This window comes from Rosa chinensis, chromosome 4 (assembly GCF_002994745.2).
Source record: "Rosa chinensis cultivar Old Blush chromosome 4, RchiOBHm-V2, whole genome shotgun sequence".
Classification (NCBI taxonomy): Eukaryota; Viridiplantae; Streptophyta; class Magnoliopsida; order Rosales; family Rosaceae; genus Rosa; species Rosa chinensis.
In genome coordinates this window covers 17,721,855-17,740,033 of record NC_037091.1, presented here as the reverse complement: position 1 = coordinate 17,740,033, position 18,179 = coordinate 17,721,855, and the positions used below count along the sequence as shown (strand labels likewise).

Genomic DNA, 18,179 nt, shown 5'->3' with positions numbered 1-18,179 from the left:
CCACCCATTCGTTCAGAATAGCGAGGGTCGCCTCGTATTTCTAAGTAGAGAAACATGTATCAAAACTGTATCAAACGTGTATCACAAATACACATTTTCACTCAATTTTGCACCTTACGTACATATCACTTCGGGGTCGGGACCCGCCACATATGTTTAATGATTAAGATGACTTGCGGGTTGGTTTAACTATTTACATAAGACAATTTGAGAGTTTGTAAGTCTATTATTTTTTGCTTAATGAGGAGGAGACAATTTGGGAGTTTGTACTTCCATTATTTTTTGCTTAATGAGGAGGAACGGGCTGACTTCACTAAAGATGCAATGAAAATCTTCCATTGACGTTCTCAAAAGAAAATTTAAGTTTTCATCCCATCATCCATAGATAGGTTCTCTTGCCTTTTTTTTCTTTCAAATTTATTGAGAAAATAATTACAAAGTGACAATACACAAGAACTTACACAAAGAGGTTTTTTTTTTTATTTTTTTATTTTTTATTTTTAAACCAACCCCACCCCTCTCTACCTATGATGGGGCTCGAACACTTGACATCTCAAATAGAAAGTCAGTTTCTTACCAACACATGCACCCCCGTTTCTCGAGAGGAGGCGCCTCCCTCGATATCTTTTGACCTTGGGCTTTGGGGTAGATTTCTCGTTCTTTTTCTTGTCTTTCTTGTCCTTGTCAGCAGTTTCATCTTTCTCTTTCTTCTTCTTTTTTGCTGCAGCCCGGCCTTCTTCTTCTTTTTAGCTGCCTTCTTCTTCCTGTTGGGAGCTCCTAGACCCACAGGCTTCGCTGCTGCTTCCTCGTCTTCAAGCATCTTCTAATGCCTGACCATCTTTCCTCTCCTCAGTTTTCCTTCCTTGGCATTGGCTTTGGAGCCAGTAACATCGACACCATCCCATGCCATCACTCACTCTTCTATATCTCACTGTTTCACACAGATCCCAAAACCCAGTTTCCCCAAACCTACCCACCTAAATAGGGATGGCAAAAATCCCCAGTGGGGAGGAGCTCCGTTGGATACCCGCTCCTAATAGGAGGAGAATTTGGGGACAAATGGGGAATGTGGATGGGAATCCCCAATCCCCGCTATCTAAGATAGGGGATGGGGCGGGGATGGTATTGTGATCACCATCTCCAAATCGCCCCAATACTATATACATATATTTAATGTAACGCCCTAAACTGAACCTCACCAACTTGAGCACGTCACAGTGCCGTGAGTCTCTAAAACATAAACCGAATACTCGATTTACATTCTGAGAACTGCAAGATGTTTTTGTTTGATAAAAATTTTCGTAAACGCACAGCGGAGATTTGAAATACTTTTAAGGTGAAAACTTCTTGAAATTACAAATTCACTTTGTTCATCGAGGACTTGTCATTTTCAAATAGTCGAGAAATAATAGACTTAACAACACAATGAACATTCAACAACAACTTCCGGAATAACAAGTGTCAAGAATAAAGGTTCAGAGTAACATCCGGAACCTGATTTCCGTTACAAAGAGTTATCAACTTCCGCACACCCAGCTCCGTTCGCTACAATCCCCTTACTAGTGCACAAAACCTGCAACCACACTGTTGTAGGGGTGAGCATTCTTCCTCAGACTCTCTCTCTCTCTCTCTCTATCTCTCTCTCTCTCTCTGATCGGCGGTGTGCTGCCTCAGTGGCCGTCGCCGTCAACCTTGAGGAGCCTTAGAGAGAGAAGCTGCGGCCAATTATCGTTGCTCCGGTCGAGCTCGTAGTCGGTGACGCTTTTAGATGACGTCGTAGGCTAACCGGGAATCTTCATCAGCGACAGCTCTTAAGAACGCTAATAGGAGGATGAGGAGCGGTGATAGGGTACGAGTTCCGGCGGCAGCTCTAGATTTGTCGTTTCGATTTGATTCTGAGTTTGAGAATGTGGGAATAGGGGAAGAGGGACTGAGTGGGCTTGAGAGCCAGATTGGGCTTGGTGAAAGTTATGGGATTGGTGTGCATGAAACGGGTGTAGAGATGAAGTTGGGCATGGGTGGCCATCTGGGCCTAGAGGGATAAAATCATGGTTTCGGTGGAGAATCTGTCGATTAAGCTTGTGGTGGCGCCGGCCATGGATGGATTTTTCTTGGGAATTAAAGATTACGGTCTTGCGGGCTGTGGCAGGTCTGTTTTTCCGGATGGAGGTGTCGGTGACAATGCAATCAGGCTTTCACAGAGTTGAGTGAGGAGATAGTAAAGGTTACCAATAGTGATTTTATTTTTTGTGGTAAACTGTGAACTCTAAGAAAGGAATGAAATTTTGCTAGTAGTGATTGCATTATGATTTGGTTGGCAATAATAAGATTATTAGAAGACAATAATAAGATTACTGAGGGGCAATAAAATGTTTATTGGGGCAATAATAAGATTATTGAGGGGCAATAATAAGATTATTTATTTGGATAAACCTCCGAAAGTTTTCAAAATTCAAAACATCTTCATTTTTCACTAATTATTGATCCCCAATAACAAGTTTATTGGGGAGCAATAATATGTTTGTTGGGGGGCAATAATATGATTACTGGGTATTATTGGGGGGTAATAAAATCTGACACCGGAGTCCCATCAGTCAGTCACCGGTCGCCGGAGTAGGCCATTGGTCACAGGAGTTCGGCAAGGTCTCAGATCACTTCTCTCTCTAAGTGACAAAGAAGGAGAGGGCAAAATTGTCCCAAAAATAAATACATAATTGGGTATTAGGGAAATGAACTCTTAGAGTGTTTGGGTAAGTGGACAATTTTTAAGCTAAAATTGGGTAAATGATCATTTTCCCTTACTTTAATGGCTACACTTTTACTTTAATGGTGTTTTGACTTCTTTTCTTCTTGGTTACAAAAAGTTTAGGTGAAAGCTTGATTACGCTACACCACCATCACCAGGGCAAGCCTGCAACCTCAACCCTGAAGGACTTACGTATGAGTGTCGCACAGCCCACAAGTATGGATTTCCACAGTAGACTTATAGATCGCGAACCAACGAGGCTTGTTGGCAGCTGGGATAGAACTCGGGTGGAGGTTACAACACTAGTCCGCCCTTACCAACTGAGCCAAAACTCATTGGCGGTGTTTTGACTGTTGCACTCACTAAATTATAATTTATGAATTTAATCATGTTTTAATTTTATTTGTTGTAGATTTTGATTTTAAAAAGACAATTTGAGAACAAAATTTATTTGATCTATTAAATTCTTATTGGGGATTTGAGACGGGTTTGGATGCTTAGTTCCCAGTGGGGATGGGGACGGAGAATCTCCAATATATTTTTATTGAGGATGGAGGTGGATAATGAATCCGGAGATGGGGATGATATTGTGATCCCCATCCCCAACCAGACCCATTGCCATTCCTACACCTGAATAAAGAGTTTTTAAGAAGCATTTGATTAAAAGAAAAAATTTATTCTTGAAAAAAGAAAAAATTTGACAACTTATTTTCTTAATTCCACAATTTATCGAAATATGCATCTATTGTCTTTTGCTTTTTCTGTCCCCCTAAATCGAGCTCAATCTCATTCTTCATCTTTTAGAATGCATACAACATAGTTGGTATATGTTTTTCACATTGTAGCAAAAAGTGTTTTAAGGTCACTACTGCTTGAAATACCTCTTTTGGAGAAACAACTGGTATAACACAACTGTCACCAGGATCATGATCATCAACATTAGGTGTATCAATTATCTCCTCATCACTAGCTTTTCCATTAGTGCATCATTTTCACTTGATAATTCAAAAGAAGAAGTTCCACGTCCATCGGCCTTTAGACTAGAAATGATTTTAGATAATTCTTGGATGCCTTCATCTTTACCGCCTTGTATTTGAGAAGCCATGCCTTTAATTGAGCGGATATCTTGCAGTACCGAAAATAATTTACTATGATTGTTGTCTTGATCGACATCTATAGTCCAAGACACATTAATTAATAAAGTTGATAGCATTCAAAATGTTTTATTTTTTTTTTGGAATTGGTTGCTCCTGTCTCATAGCCTTCCAAAATGCTAGGATAAAACTTACGTCAATAATAAGCTTTAAATGCTCGATTAATTAATAATCTCGCTAAGTTAATAAATTTTCTTTGATCAAAATTTTATTAATTTATCAAAATTTTATTGTATAATATATAATAGAACTTTCCACGTTCTTGACGACTTATTGTTTAGTTAAAGAATAAAATATATCCTAATCTAATTATAACCTGGAATAAATATAGAAAAGTAAACGTGATAATTATTAAGTGAAAAATACTCTAAGGTGAAGCAATTAATGAACAAAATTGTAATGTCACACTCAATCTGTGGGATTCATTAACGAGGCATATGTAGTTATATTATACTATGTATGATTGAGTAGACAAAGAAGTATATATGATTGATGGCTTATGGTATGTTGCGTACGTGACTACAGAAAAGAAAATAGTATCTTCCATTTTTTTTTATTGAAGTAGCACCTCATACTCATTAGTCATTACTCAATTATATGTAGCTGCAAAAGTGTTACAATGGAAGCGGAACCAATATGCTTTTAACGTTTGAGTGCATATTTGATCGATAAAAAATAAAAGAAAATTGATACCAAAAAACAAAGCAACACAACTACAATCAGAAACTCTTAAAGCTAGGTCCCTTATTTGATCCAAGAAGGTCCTTATAATAAAGAGTTGAATTTGGTTCCCTGTCTTGGTAACGAAGGATAGAACATGTGAAAGGATTGGAAAAAGTGATTTAGGAATATTAGCATATGTACATTTGATCCTTTCCAATTTAAAATACATATAAATTTTCTAAGAAAAATAGTCGAACATGATCAATATATATGTTATCCTCTAATCCCTTATCATTTCTATAAACCTCTAGGAGAAATTTATGCTCTCCTAGATGGATCAACTTGTCTATTTCACTTAAGGTAGTACAATCATGTGGTGTTATTTTTAAGGGTTAAATACTGCTTACTCCCTATACTTATAGGGTTTCATCGTTTCAGTCCCTGACCTTTGAATTTCACCTAAAAAGTCCCTGAACTCCCAATTTCCTCTAAATTAGTCCCTACCGTCAAACATCCGTCAAAAACTCTGTTATCTTCTCCTAAAAAGTCTATTATACCCTCATTTACTGAAAAACATATATATATATATATATATATCTTCCTTTTTTTTTTTTTTTTTTCTTTTTACCTCTTTTTCTTCCGGCTCTTTTGCTTCCTTCTGTTCATCTCCTCATCAAGATGGTTCCAATCCACAGACCTTCAAGAGGTGAAATGAAAAAAAGAAATAAAACAGAGAAAAAATAAATTTTTTAAAAAAAAGTAAGTGAGGGTATAATAGACATTTTCGGCAACTTTAATAGAAAATTTTGACGGTAGGGAGCAATTGGGAGGAAATTGAGAGTTCATGGACTTTTTAGGTGAAATTTAAAGGTCAGGGACTGAAACGATGAAACCCTATAAGTATAGGGAGTAAACAGTATTTAATCATATTTTTAATTTTTGCATCACAATATACTTTTTCTTTACTAATATATTGTCATACTGGTGAAATCGGAAATAGATAAACAAGCGTTTCCAGAATGCAAAATTCTTTTTTCATGGCTGAACTTGGTAATTTTTCCAATTCATCATTGACAAAAAAAAAAAAAAAAAAAAAGAAGAAAAAAAACCTAGGTACACAATTGAGTTGGATAATTGTAGACCGACCCATGACCCATGTTCATTGTGATCGACCCGGATCCGCCCAACCTCAGACTGGGTGACCCCCAAGCCAATTTCCAAAACCCTCAAGAAACCTTTCCTCCACGTCTCTCTCTCTCTCTCACACACCTTCTGCAACATCCACTTCGCTTCTGGGTTCTCAAAGTCAAAACCCTAATCTGTTTCTACATGGAAGACTATACTCTCGTGGTGAGGAAGCCCTGCTTTGGCCTCCCTACTGCTTGCCCTTCATGCTTGCCCCTCTACTTCTACCTCAAATTCGCTAACCTCCCCTTTCAATTGGACTATAATCTCACCTACCCTGATTCTGGTACCAACCCTAATTCCATCTCTCTCAAATTTTACTTCTTTTTATTGGGAAAGTACTCTTCCTTTAAGTTTTGTGCATTGTGTTTTTTCTTGAATCCCAAGTTCTTTAATTTTTCTCACTGCTACTAATCTAGGGTTTTTCGTTCAACTTATATAAACATGTGATGCCGACTCTGCATATATATATATATATCATGGTTTCTTGATGTTATACATTGCGGTGTTTTTCGGGTTTGATTCAGTATAGCTAGGTTTCTGTATTCAGGAATATGCAATTTCATTGGCACTGGAAACTATACTGTGTTTGTGAATTTATGGAATAATGAGTCTTTGTTCAGTTTTGCCAATGGAATCTTCAAATGTTAGTTTGCGGATGGGTGTGAGTGTGAGAGAACAAGAGAATCAGTGTATTGATTGCGGTCTTTTGTGTTAGATAAAATTCCGTATGTTGAATCTGGTGAGTACGTGGCCTATAATAATGAGAAGGGTGGCGTGATTGAGAGACTGAAAGAAGATGGCATTGTTGATCTGGACACTGAATTCCAATCAGTCCCGGAATGGATATCTATGAAGGCCATGGTTAGCTCCTGGCTTGCTGATGCAATCAAGTATGAGCTCTGGGTGGGAACTGATGGTACTTCTGCTCAAACTATATATTGTTCTGACCTTCCATGGCCAATAGGAAAAATTTTGTTCTTGAAGCAACTGTACAATGTCAAGCAGCAACTTGGGATTACTAAGGACAATGCTGAAGAAATAGAAGAACAGGTCCATTATTTCCATTGATCTTAGTACTTTCTTTGTCTTTGTCTTTTCTACCTTGCCTCTGGTCTTCACTCTCTACCTCTCTCTCTCTCTCTCTATTCATATTTTCTCTCTCTCTCTCTCTCTCTATGTTTTCTATTTTATGAAAATCATATAATGTTGTTGGTCTGAAAATTAAAAAATTAATGGACAGATATACAAGAGAGCCAGCATTGCGTTTGGAGCTCTGTCTAGTAGATTGGGGGATCAAATGTTTTTATATGAAAACAGGTGATTTGCTCAATATCTTGTATACTTAGATTGTTGTTCCCTTTTAGAATGAAGCCCGCAGACAACTCTTCATTTCATTTTGTATTAACGTACTTTAAAAGTGAAGTAGTGACTAATACTAACCTGCTGATTGTATTTCTACCTGCAATTTTCTTTTTTGAGTAGGCCGTCAAGTTTGGATGCTGTCTTTTTGAGCCAGGCACTTATCACTCTTCAAGCGTTACCAGTAAGTCAAATTTTATGTTAGCACCATTCATGTTTAATTGGATCAGTTACTTTCTCTGAATCCATGGAAATTGAGTTGCCAGCTAGAATTTTAGATTTCATTGTAGCATCAGTAAGGTGCATAACTGAGAGAGTATTGATTGCTTGATTTCTGTATCAAGAAAAGAGTTTGCGAGAAAATTTACTGAATGGGAGATTTATTTGAGTCATGCCTGGTAGAACTGCAAAAAACGGTGACTATATTATAAATTATGATCTGTACAGTTGTCTATATGATTTTATCAATCATTTTAAGCTTTTAACTGTTGTGCAACTTTATTCCATGGTCTGAACTATAAGCTTTATAATGATATTTTTAAATAAATCCCTAGTGATTGATTTGTATGAAAAATCAAATATCAATACAAGATGAAAATGACACTCGATGTCCTTTACTTGAAACAAAATTTGACACCATAACTGACAGTTTTGTGAATTGAGTATATCTTCTGTACCAAAATAGAGAGGTAAAACAAATAAGAATGATACTGCTACTGACTTAAACTCAGATGTCATTGCTATGTGCACAAAATTTGACCCAATCTGTGATTAAATTTAAGTCGACGAAGTCTTGGAAGCAAGTTTTTGGAGGCAGATGACTCTCCTGACAATTCATTTATAGCTTTATTCATCTATCAACTGAAATAATGCATGCTGTCCCGCTTCTTCCTTAGGATTTAATAGCTGCTAGGTTTTCAAGACCTGCTTTGATCTTTCCCATACCATGTTTTAACGTGAGACTTATTTATGCAATGTTATTGTGGTGACAGTTCCTGATTCTGTACTCATGGTTTTTCATGTTATCATGAATTAATGTAGAATCTTGGATTATAAAAAATGATTTCAAGCCTCTTATAAATATATTTTGAATTTTTCCAAAGGAACTTGGTCCTGTGTGGTAAACTAAGTTGTATCTTTTGTTTTTGTTTTTTGTCCTTTTTTTATGTTGCCCTTTTCAATTTACTTTTGGATTATTTTAACACTTCTTGCTATTATATGCTTTTAGGAAACATCAATTCTCCGGAGCAAGCTCTTAGAACATGAGAACCTCGTTGGGTATGCCAGTAGGGTTAATATGGAGTTTGTTGATGCGAGTACTTCATCTTCAGTCCCAAACTCCCATGCAAATCCTTCATCATCAGCTCCGAGAAGAGGTCCTTCAAACTGGCGTAAGACACTTTCATATACTTAATGTTCAAGTCTTGTATATCTTTAAGTTATCTCGGATAAAATAATTTGATTTATTGATCACCTTTGACAGCCCTCTATTTTTGTTTATATAGTGGGATTTGAGAGTGGAGTTGGTCTGAACACAAGCAGTTCACCATCTTATTTTTCTTTAAAAACGTAGGATGTTACTTTTGAGTGCATAAAAGCTATTAATATGAGCAGGACGCCCTAGGCCTTTCTTGAACTGAAAGCTGTAGTTTGTATTTTTGTAGTTTTTATCATGTGAGATACCTGCTTTCCTGCACATTAATGAAAGACATAATAGGGACACAAAATCTTTTTAAAAGATACATAGCTAATGACAGGCAAGTCATCGATTATTAGAACTTACCATGCGTTTTCTGAATTTGAACCCTTAAATATTGATGGGATTAAAATTATATAATTATTGGAATGCTAGATTATCTTAGATCAGGGCCACCTTGGTCGTAACTCATTTTGCATTTTCTGTTATGCTTATTTTATTGATCAGGTTCTAAGCCCAAGACCAAACCCAAAAGGGAAAAAACAAAGGAGGAGAAAGATTTTAAGAGAAGGGCCAAATATTTTTTGATAGCACAGCTGGTTTCGGTTGTACTTTTTGTCACTCTCATGGGTCAAGTTGATGGGGTTGAGGTTGAGCTTGATGATGATGATGAAGGCTTTGATTACAATGAATAGAAAGAGTTAATCATTTTGTCTGATTTGTAATCTCTACACCAGCATTTTTGGCCCAGTAGCATGAGTTGTGATGAGGATGAGTTTTCCTGTAATCCTGTTCTTTCATTTTTGTAGTATGACAAGGTTAGAAATTTTGGAAAATAAACACCAGTACGTTGTATGATTTATTGGAACATCAAGTTAGAAACTTAGAATCGAGGGTTGGAAGATATACTTTTCACTCGTCATATTATAACATTTTAACTTTTGAAGCAGTGCTTATACTTGTGTAAATTTTATTCAATGTGAATTGGATAAAGGTTAAACCATGATGAATTTCATCCCTCTGGTTTTTAGGCTTCGCTTTGCTGAAACAGATCATTGAATAGGGTTGAACCATGATGCAATTCTATTTCATGTTGTTTAATTTTTGAACCTACTGTGAAGTTTATTCAATTTGAAGTACAAAGTGTTATAAATGATGTAATTCATACATATGGCTATTCTGTGTAAGCTCTTGCTTGGTATGGTCTTTCAGATCTCTTAGCAAGGATGCATCGTGGTAAACTGGAATTCTGGAGCTCCTCCTGTTTGAGCTCATCTTAGGGTTTTGATGCTTGGTTTTCTTATTTTGTGCCAAAATGAATTGCATATAGGGATTTGGAGTTCATTGGTGGTTACCGATTATAGATTCGAGTATTTAACCCTTCGTTATGTAAGATTACATTCTTAACAACCAGCGTATTCTGTTTCTACGCTGCTTGGGAAATAAACACAAGGATTAGGGTGGCAACAACTCTACTCTAAGAATTTATAAATAGCTTAACTCGTAATTACATTAGACACCCACTCCTAAACTACCCCATAAAAATCTAAAGTCTCATTCAAGCTCTAGTCTTGGCATCGTCCCATTGATTCACAAGATCAGCATACCCCTCAGCAGAAGCAATAGAAAACTCTGTCAGTGAGCTCATAGTAACTGACATTCCAGCACAAAGTACCCTTATGGCAACTTCAGCCATTTTATCCGCAGTCATTACTTGTTCAACTTGACCAACTTCCACCAGTTCCATATTCCCACTGAATTCCTCAGTTGACTCGAACCTCTTTGAACCTATCCGAGCTCTACGTAAATCCTCTTTAACCTGCTGTGCATAGAGAGATCCCATACCAGCTGCGAAAAAATCTAGTCCATCTAGCACTGGGGTCTCACGTATGGCATCTAGAAACCTTGACCATTGGATGCATATTCCAAATATTGGAGGAGCACCGTAAGAGCGACGAGGAGAGAATGGCAACTTTGATGTATCTGGATCAGCCCTCATGCAACGGAGAAGCCATCCTGTTAATGCGTGTACGTAGGATCGCTGAGAAGTGATCCATGACTCGAAATAGGCTCTCCAATTCCTCAGTTCGGTCTCAAGATTGGCTGCAGAACGTGCTAGCCGGTTTGGATCAGTAACTGAACTGGAAGAAGAAAGCCTTTTAGCTTCCAGTTTTGAAGGTGTGCCTGCTAGTAGAAGCTTGGCTTCATCGAGGCTTCGTTTCTGTGTCTGATGACACTCTGCCATTACTTTCCACATCCTTGCCAACCTGAAGGTAAGTACATTTAGTACAGAGTGATTAGATTTGCGTTGCACATTGTGTGTTATATGTGTTGTTAATGAGTGCTAAAGCCAAGTATATTGTGTTAATGTGTTGTACCCTTGCACCAATTCTGAAAGTTGAGGCTGCAGTTCTTCATCCCTTAAGGTTTCAATTCTCTTTGAAATAGCTTCAACTGAGTGTATCGAAACCTTCATCTTCGTATGCAGATCTCTAATGGATACCCTTGTTTTTTCTAGAGCAGATTGGTCATAGCCTTTTACATCTTGGTTCCGGAGTTGCTTTAATTTCTTGTCATATGTCATCCGAACCTTTTCTCCAGACTGCAAAGTAGGTGACACACTGATCAAGCTCTTATAATTTTTGGTTCAAGCATAAGCACCGTGATGATTATCATCATCATCAACTATGGCTAATTGTATACTCCCTACTTAAAAAGTAAATCAGTTTCTGTTAGAAGTATACCTTGACTTCCTCATAGAGTTTCTTCTCCCAAGCATACAATCTGTCCAATGTTGATTGGTGACTACCTGAAAACATGCAGGGCTCCTCTGAGAAGTCACTGCTGCTTTCATAACCTTCATCTTTGGAGCAGGAAGAAGTCACTAAAAATCTGGATGAGGCTGAGCGAGACGAGGATGCTGAGCGAAATAAAGCTACTGGGTTCAGCATTTTCATGGCTGCTACAGCAAATTAGTTCTATTAATAACCTCAAACTTTGACATAAAGGAATTTTGATGAAACATGAAATCCAGCGAAGTAAAGGAAATATGAAATCCAAAATGAAGAGTTGGTTTGATGAAACATTGACATTCCTTGACCACATATTGCCATACTGAAATCCAAATTAGTTCTAGTGAATATGACATAACAGATCAGTTTGCTTTATATCCCTGTATTATCTGGAATAAACGAAAGCTAAACTGGATGTTTTGGTCTTCTACCTCCATAACTATTGAGTACAGACTTCCACATTTAAGATAGTAAGATGAAAAAAAATTCTCAAATGTAAAGGGAATTAATTTACAGTAGATGTCATAGCCAAGTAAGCAAACCTGAGAGTTCATTGGAGGTTGATGAGTACTGCTCTCTGTTGGCCTCTAACAACGCCGAGACCTGATTGGCTGCATTGCAAACGATCACAAACTGAGCTTCTAAATCCTTGATAACTTCTGCCATACTTGTTGGCCTTCGGTTTACATAAACAGTAAATCCTGGTGTTTCTTCCTTGGCCTCTCGATCAACAACTGCCGTTCCTTGATTACTAGTTTCAACTTGTCTTGCAGTCTGAGCTCGCACCTCTATAGTAACATGATCATGGGAGGGTATTTCTGCTTCATGCTCAGTTTCGTCTCCGCTGACCGTCTCCTCATCCTCATCATCGTCTTCAACAATAACTTCTTCTCTGTTGTAGTTTAGATCCATTTTATCCCTTTCTTGTCTTACATTTGCCTCATCATAGCAATCCTCTTGCTCAGTTTCAATTTCTTCCAAGTCAGGGATCCCTTCTTCTTCTCTGACCTGCCTTAGTCCTCTATTCTCATCATCCATGACTGTCTGATCAATACTAGATGGAGTGGGATAACCATAATAATCTAATGATGAAAATGGGTTCCAGAAAAAATCCCATTGAGAGTTTTGAGGTGAAGGTGGAGGGATATTGGGCCTGTTGTTAGGGGAATAGGAGAAGAATGAAGAAGAATTCATTGGCGAAGATTGCATTGCAAAGAAACCATCCATTCCAAACTGGTGTACTGGAGAGTAAGTTTCTACTCTGACCGTCTCTGGTGATTGAGGGGGTCTCTCTTCCACTGACACTGCCGGATTTCCTCCTGATCTTAGGCAATGTACCTTCACAGATGAATGGGGTTCGGATTGGGTTTGTGCAGGTGAGAAGGATTTTGATGAAATCCTCCTGATCTTAGGTGTACTGTCACAGATAAAACCAGGACTTCCACTGACTGTCTCCGATGATTGAGGTGGCCTCTCTTCCACTGACACTGCCGGATTTCCTCCTGATCTTAGGTAATGTACCTTCACAGATGAATGGGGTTCGGATTGGGTTTGTGCAGGTGAGAAGGATTTTGATGAAATCATCCTGATCTTAGGTGTACTGTCACAGATAAAACCAGGACTTCCACTGACTGTCTCCGATGATTGAGGTGGTCTCTCTTCCACTGACACTGCCGGATTTCCTCCTGATCTTAGGCAATGTACCTTCACAGATGAATGGGGTTCGGATTGGGTTTGTGCAGGTGAGAAGGATTTTGATGAAATCCTCCTGATCTTAGGTGTACTGTCACAGATAAAACCAGGACTTCCACTGACTGTCTCCGATGATTGAGGTGGTCTCTCTTCCACTGACACTGCTGGATTTCCTCCTGATCTTAGGTAATGTACCTTCACAGATGAATGGTGTTCGGATTGGGTTTGTGCAGGTGAGAAGGATTTTGATGAAATCCTCCTGATCTTAGGTGTACTGTCACAGATAAAACCAGGACTTGTTTTCTTTATTGGTGTGAATGGTGGGGTTATGAAGGACTCTAATGAGAACACATGAGGCTCATCCACTTCAATATAGTCACGAAGAGCAGCTGAAACTCTTTTCAGGGACTGGATATAGGCCAAGTGTCCAGATGCAAATCGTGCTCTTTGTTCGAGAGCCTGTTTAATAAATCTCTTTCGATCTTTACAAAGTTGAACTGCTTCTCCATCATCTAGCTTAGATGTAGAACATCCCATCTCTAGCTTTCTCTTAACTTGTCCTCTCGGCCTATGAATTTTTCAGACTCGGATCAAAACCAAAATCACAAGGGTAGTCTTCTGTATTTCTTGCCAGATACATAAGGATATTCTGAGCCTGATTAGCAGAGGAGTTCAACAGCCTCACTCCAACATGAAGAACATGCAAACAAAAGAAACAAAGAAGAGGAAAGAATCTGCAGAGAAATCAAATTTTCAGTACCAACATACACATAATTAAAATCTCCTATAGGACTAAAAACACTTGGAAAAGATCTGGGTACTTTTCTTTATATTCAAGTCACAAAGAAGGTTTAAGAACATCACAAACTTGAACAATTAGGAGAACTTTGATTCTTTCAGGCCTTTTCTATCAGTCCAAACACCTAAAACATAACTATTAAATCCTGATTATGCAATAAGCCAATAACTGCCTACTAAAGTACTAGCGCAAGAGCCTCCTATACACATAACTTTCTGCTAGGAAACTACTAGTACAAGAAACTCACAGAAAAAGGAGAGATCAGTCTTTCATAACTGTTGTTTCAATAGATAATGAAATTCTTCGAGTTTTTTCCAACTTGAAAGAAAACGATTTAGCCTTGTGGAACAACATATACGGTTAGGGTTTCAAAACTAACAAATTCAATATGAAATAGTGATTCAAAGCAGGTAATAAAGGATTCAAAGAAAAATTGAAAAAGCAATGTAAACATAGGTAGTCAAGTTGAAGTTTGATCTCCTCAGTTGCAACTTTTCAAGGTTACAACAGAAGGGTTTTGAAAAAGAAGATAAAGGTCTAAAGGAGAGGAACAAAAAGAGAGACTAGAGAGATCAAATTACCAATAGCCCATAGTGAAATCTGAAACAATGAAGAATAGAAGATGGAAGACAAACAAATCAATTTAGTGAAATAAGTATATGTTGAATACTTCTATGAAATTAACACAAGAAGCTGGGAGGTATATATTATGAAAAATTAAAATTCAACACATGAAGCCTTTATCATGCAATTATGAAAAATAGAGATTTCAAACTAAAAATCAAAACAGCCAATAGAGAAGGAAAGAGCTTTAAAATTGATACTAACAGAAACATGAGAAGCCAATCACTCCTTTTTTTCAGCTTGTAGTGAATATGAACACAGAACATCTCAAAACAAAAAACCCGTTTCACATGTAAAACGGTATCTATATCTGAAACTACTGAACTAAAGCAGGGGTGAGTAGAAAGAAAGAGCTTCCATATTCAAGAAACTCAGATTAAAAAAAGAAAAAAGAACCCAGCTTTGGTAAGACTGTTCTACCAAATGAAATACAGAACACAGAAACAAAACACTCCAAATGAATCAGTAAAATGGATAACATAGAAGAAACAAACCTGGGTATTGCAGAGAAGAAGAAGAAGAAGAAGAAGCTTTGATCACAGAGAGAGAGAGAGAGAGAGAGAGACGTTGAGAAAAAGTAACGGTCAAAAGCCAAGAGGGAGAGGAGGAGGAGAAGCAAACATAAAAAAACAAAAAAAATAAAGTTTTCAGGTTGGAGGACTCAAAAAAAGAAAAAGGGGGAACAGACCTATGTGCTCTCAGAATATGACACGATTAAGTGACGACTTTGCCCTCGGTTTTGCACTAATTTGTGTAAATGCCACTGTGACTTTATTATCCGTTTGAGGTTCTGACAACTTGGCCTCACAGGCTTAACAGCTGCATTAAATGATTGGGGTGATGTTGAAAACTCCGAGGAATTTAATTTTTGACGTGCGGTTAAAATGTCGTTGAAATTTGAAATCAAGTTGTTGTTGTACATGAAGGAAAAATCCAAAAACAGGGGAAATGGGAAGTTTGTAGTTTTGTAGGTGCCATTATTGTGTTCATCTGTGACTTTGTACTTTTGTTTTGGTGCTCGTGATGTGTTTGTACTTTGTGCACATGATTAAGCTATTAGTGTTACTTTAGAACATATTTAGAACCTATAATTATGTGTAAAATTAAGGGAAAATCATTAGTTTATGAAAATGAAACTGGGCATTTCATCAATCATCATCCCCATCTCTTATTAAAGTTTCCATAGATATACTTTAAGAAGCTTAACAGTGATTGCTGTATTGTGTCATGATTATAAATGTGTCACTGTATTTGTCATTAAAATCCACAATAACTAATTCTTTTTTGTTATGACTAAATTTTTTGGCATGTTTAACGTTCTACCATTTGAAGGTTAGACTTTACAGGAATGCCTTCAAACGTTTGTTCATTGTTGTTGTGACAATATTATCTATTGACGCAAATGACCTGTTTATGTTCCCATATTTACTAGTTCTCATTTGATGGTGTCGTGTAAAATGCCGACGTTGTAGCATATCATTTGACTGAGTTGATCATATTTTGAACTTGGCTCCCCTTATCTTCTACGTTTGATTTTCGTTCAGATCGTCATACTAGAGTTTAGCCGTAGCATTTCCTCTAATTGTTTTGTTCTCATAGAAAAGTTTAATAATAATGTGATTGAGCATAAACTTTGGACAAAGAAATAACAACACAAGAACTGAGTTCATGGTAACCTTTTAGACTAAAAAAATGAAACCTTAAATATCGAAACTCCTAAATACTTAGTCATTCAAAGCATAAATTACATAACTCGTTAGAGTACAATATACAAAATATGAAGGTGAAATTGGGGAATACTCGTGAAGAAATGAAAAGTAACATAGTACCGTAACATTATTGAATTTGCATCCATAAAGATTGTAGAAATCTTATACACGAAATGGAATGAGATACTCTCTCACACACTTTCCATGGTGTCCTTAACTCAATCGGTTGTGGTCCAAAAAGAAAAAAAAGCAAATTTAGCATGGACACTTGGCGGCTTAATCCCAAACGGTGGTGTACTTATTACATTTCAGAGAGGTAAGGAGAATTTGGTAATTATGAGTGGAGAAACTAGGGACGAAAATAATATAATATGAATTTTGTAAAGCAAAAGATAATCGGCTATAAAGAAAAAAAGGGGAAACTGGTCCCACCAAGGCCTCCGCGGGATGCCCTTGGTAACGTCCTTTTACGTAAACGCCCTTTTCTTAAGGCGATAATATCAGAAACGCAATTTGAAAATTCAAAAATTCGTTTCTAGAAACAAAAGAGGCGTTACATTTTGTTCTGCGGATTTGAAATCAAACCCAGTTAGGGTTTTGTAGAGAGAGAAAGAGAAGGGAGAGGGAGAGGGAGAGAGAGAGAGACCCCATTTCGGATTTTTCAGGTCTCAGAGATGGACGGATTTAGCTTCGCTTCACTTCACCACGTACAAGGTAAATTTTCTCGATTCTTTATTTTCTTGTTTCGATCAATTAAACGCCCAAAAGCTAGGGTTTCTGTGAATAATTGAATTATGATTCTAGGGTTTTACTCTTCATTTCTGAGATGGATGGATTGGAAACGGCAAATCGGTATTCGCGGTCGCCGGAGCGAATACCGATTTCTGTTCCTGCTGTCCGATTGAAATTACAATCGGAACATTGGGTACAACATGCAGCAATGTATGCCCTGCTTGATTATTACTCTTCTGAAAATTGCAGCTGGTTCCTAAATCGTATTTGGAACCAGGTTATTCTTGGGATTCATGTTTGTTCTTGGAACCAGCTGCTTTCAATTATTTGATATACTCAAGTTTGAAATGATTCAAGTTTTCCAATGGAATGATAAATTCTCATGTGTTTACTGTTTAGGTAACTTTGTGGATTGCAGAGTCCATGCTGACTTTAATTATTATTGCCGATCTGTGCATGCAGATACAAATTGCCATATTTGATTAAACTATATGGCGAGATATCTTGGATCCCCTAATTGAGAAATCTACTAATTTTTATGATGAGGAGGTCCAAAACAGTCATGCAGAGAAGATGGAGAGATTACAGTCCTATAAACTACCCCAAAATATGGCGTCTGCAGCTCCTTCGATGAAGAGGAAGCTAAGAACTTTCAGGTTGTTACTTGTATCACTTACTGGTACTGGTACTGGTACTGGAAGAGTAACTTATGTGACAACCCATTTCACTTAGGTGCCCCTTTCTTCAACTTCTTGACAAGTTCATGCTCATGGATAGCCTGAAATTTAGTGACAAGTTTGTCCTTAGGAGGCCAATTCTCTTTGAATATAGGAGCATCTGATAAAGTCTTTTGCCATTGGGATAACAATGGGAACTCAGCTTCTGCTATCAGCTTCATGCTAGCTGCCTCTTCTTCAAACACGTTCTCATGGTGTGCAAGCCATCTGAGCGCGATATCTGCGAATCCAATTTGCTTTCCCGCAAAGAATTTCTTTCCCTTTAGCTCTTCTTGCAAGTACTTCAAGTTCTCCCTTGCTTTCACAATAGCTTCTTCTTGCTCTTTCCCTTCACTGCATAATGCGTCCACAATAGGTGGAAAAATCTTCATGCACAACCACAGACATATTTACATAGTGAACTGAATTGAATTCTTTACCAAACTTTATTGTGTATATCGATCTTGAAACTCCATATGAAACTAGTGTTCAAGTAGTTGCTGATTATACGATGAAACAGTAGTGGTTGAGCTAGATTACCTTGTCATCACCAAATTTGGCCCAAAATCGTGCAGCGGCTTTATCGTG

General features: G+C 37.6%; 2 protein-coding genes across 4 annotated transcripts; one reads left to right on the top strand and one right to left on the bottom strand.

Annotated features, from left to right (window-relative positions):
• The first annotated feature begins 5,773 nt into the window (after positions 1-5,773).
• Positions 5,774-9,481, top strand: LOC112197967 (mitochondrial outer membrane import complex protein METAXIN). The gene is made up of 6 exons (XM_024338953.2): positions 5,774-6,034; positions 6,467-6,801; positions 6,992-7,068; positions 7,234-7,294; positions 8,339-8,501; positions 9,035-9,481. The coding sequence occupies exons 1-6, from the start codon at positions 5,893-5,895 to the stop codon at positions 9,220-9,222; spliced, it is 966 nt and encodes a 321-aa protein (XP_024194721.1). The 5' UTR covers positions 5,774-5,892; the 3' UTR covers positions 9,223-9,481.
• Positions 9,482-9,858: 377 nt separating this feature from the next.
• LOC112197966 (protein ROLLING AND ERECT LEAF 2) lies at positions 9,859-15,040 on the bottom strand. Of its 3 annotated transcripts, none has more exons than XM_024338951.2 (5): positions 14,929-15,040; positions 11,862-13,745; positions 11,272-11,489; positions 10,906-11,129; positions 9,859-10,794 (listed from the first exon to the last, which is right to left on the bottom strand). In XM_024338951.2, the coding sequence occupies exons 2-5, from the start codon at positions 13,546-13,548 to the stop codon at positions 10,086-10,088; spliced, it is 2,838 nt and encodes a 945-aa protein (XP_024194719.1). In that variant the 5' UTR covers positions 13,549-13,745; positions 14,929-15,040; the 3' UTR covers positions 9,859-10,085. The 3 variants fall into 3 exon arrangements, with proteins under 3 accessions (XP_024194719.1, XP_040373305.1, XP_024194720.1); XM_040517371.1 differs by lacking the exon at positions 14,929-15,040 and adding an exon at positions 14,058-14,922; XM_024338952.2 differs by having other exon boundaries at positions 9,860-10,794; positions 11,272-11,486.
• Between the last annotated feature and the right edge of the window lie 3,139 nt (positions 15,041-18,179).

Coding starts and splice junctions, on each gene's coding strand:
- LOC112197966 (XM_024338951.2), bottom strand. CDS start 13,548: ATGGGATGTTCTACATCTAAGCTAGATGATGGAGAAGCAGTTCAACTT. Junction 11,490..11,861: donor AACCTCCAATGAACTCTCAG/GTTTGCTTACTT, acceptor AATTTGCTGTAG/CAGCCATGAAAATGCTGAAC. Junction 10,795..10,905: donor CTTTCAGAATTGGTGCAAGG/GTACAACACATT, acceptor ACTTACCTTCAG/GTTGGCAAGGATGTGGAAAG.
- LOC112197967 (XM_024338953.2), top strand. CDS start 5,893: ATGGAAGACTATACTCTCGTGGTGAGGAAGCCCTGCTTTGGCCTCCCT. Junction 6,035..6,466: donor TCTCACCTACCCTGATTCTG/GTACCAACCCTA, acceptor CTTTTGTGTTAG/ATAAAATTCCGTATGTTGAA. Junction 7,069..7,233: donor ATGTTTTTATATGAAAACAG/GTGATTTGCTCA, acceptor TTTTTTGAGTAG/GCCGTCAAGTTTGGATGCTG.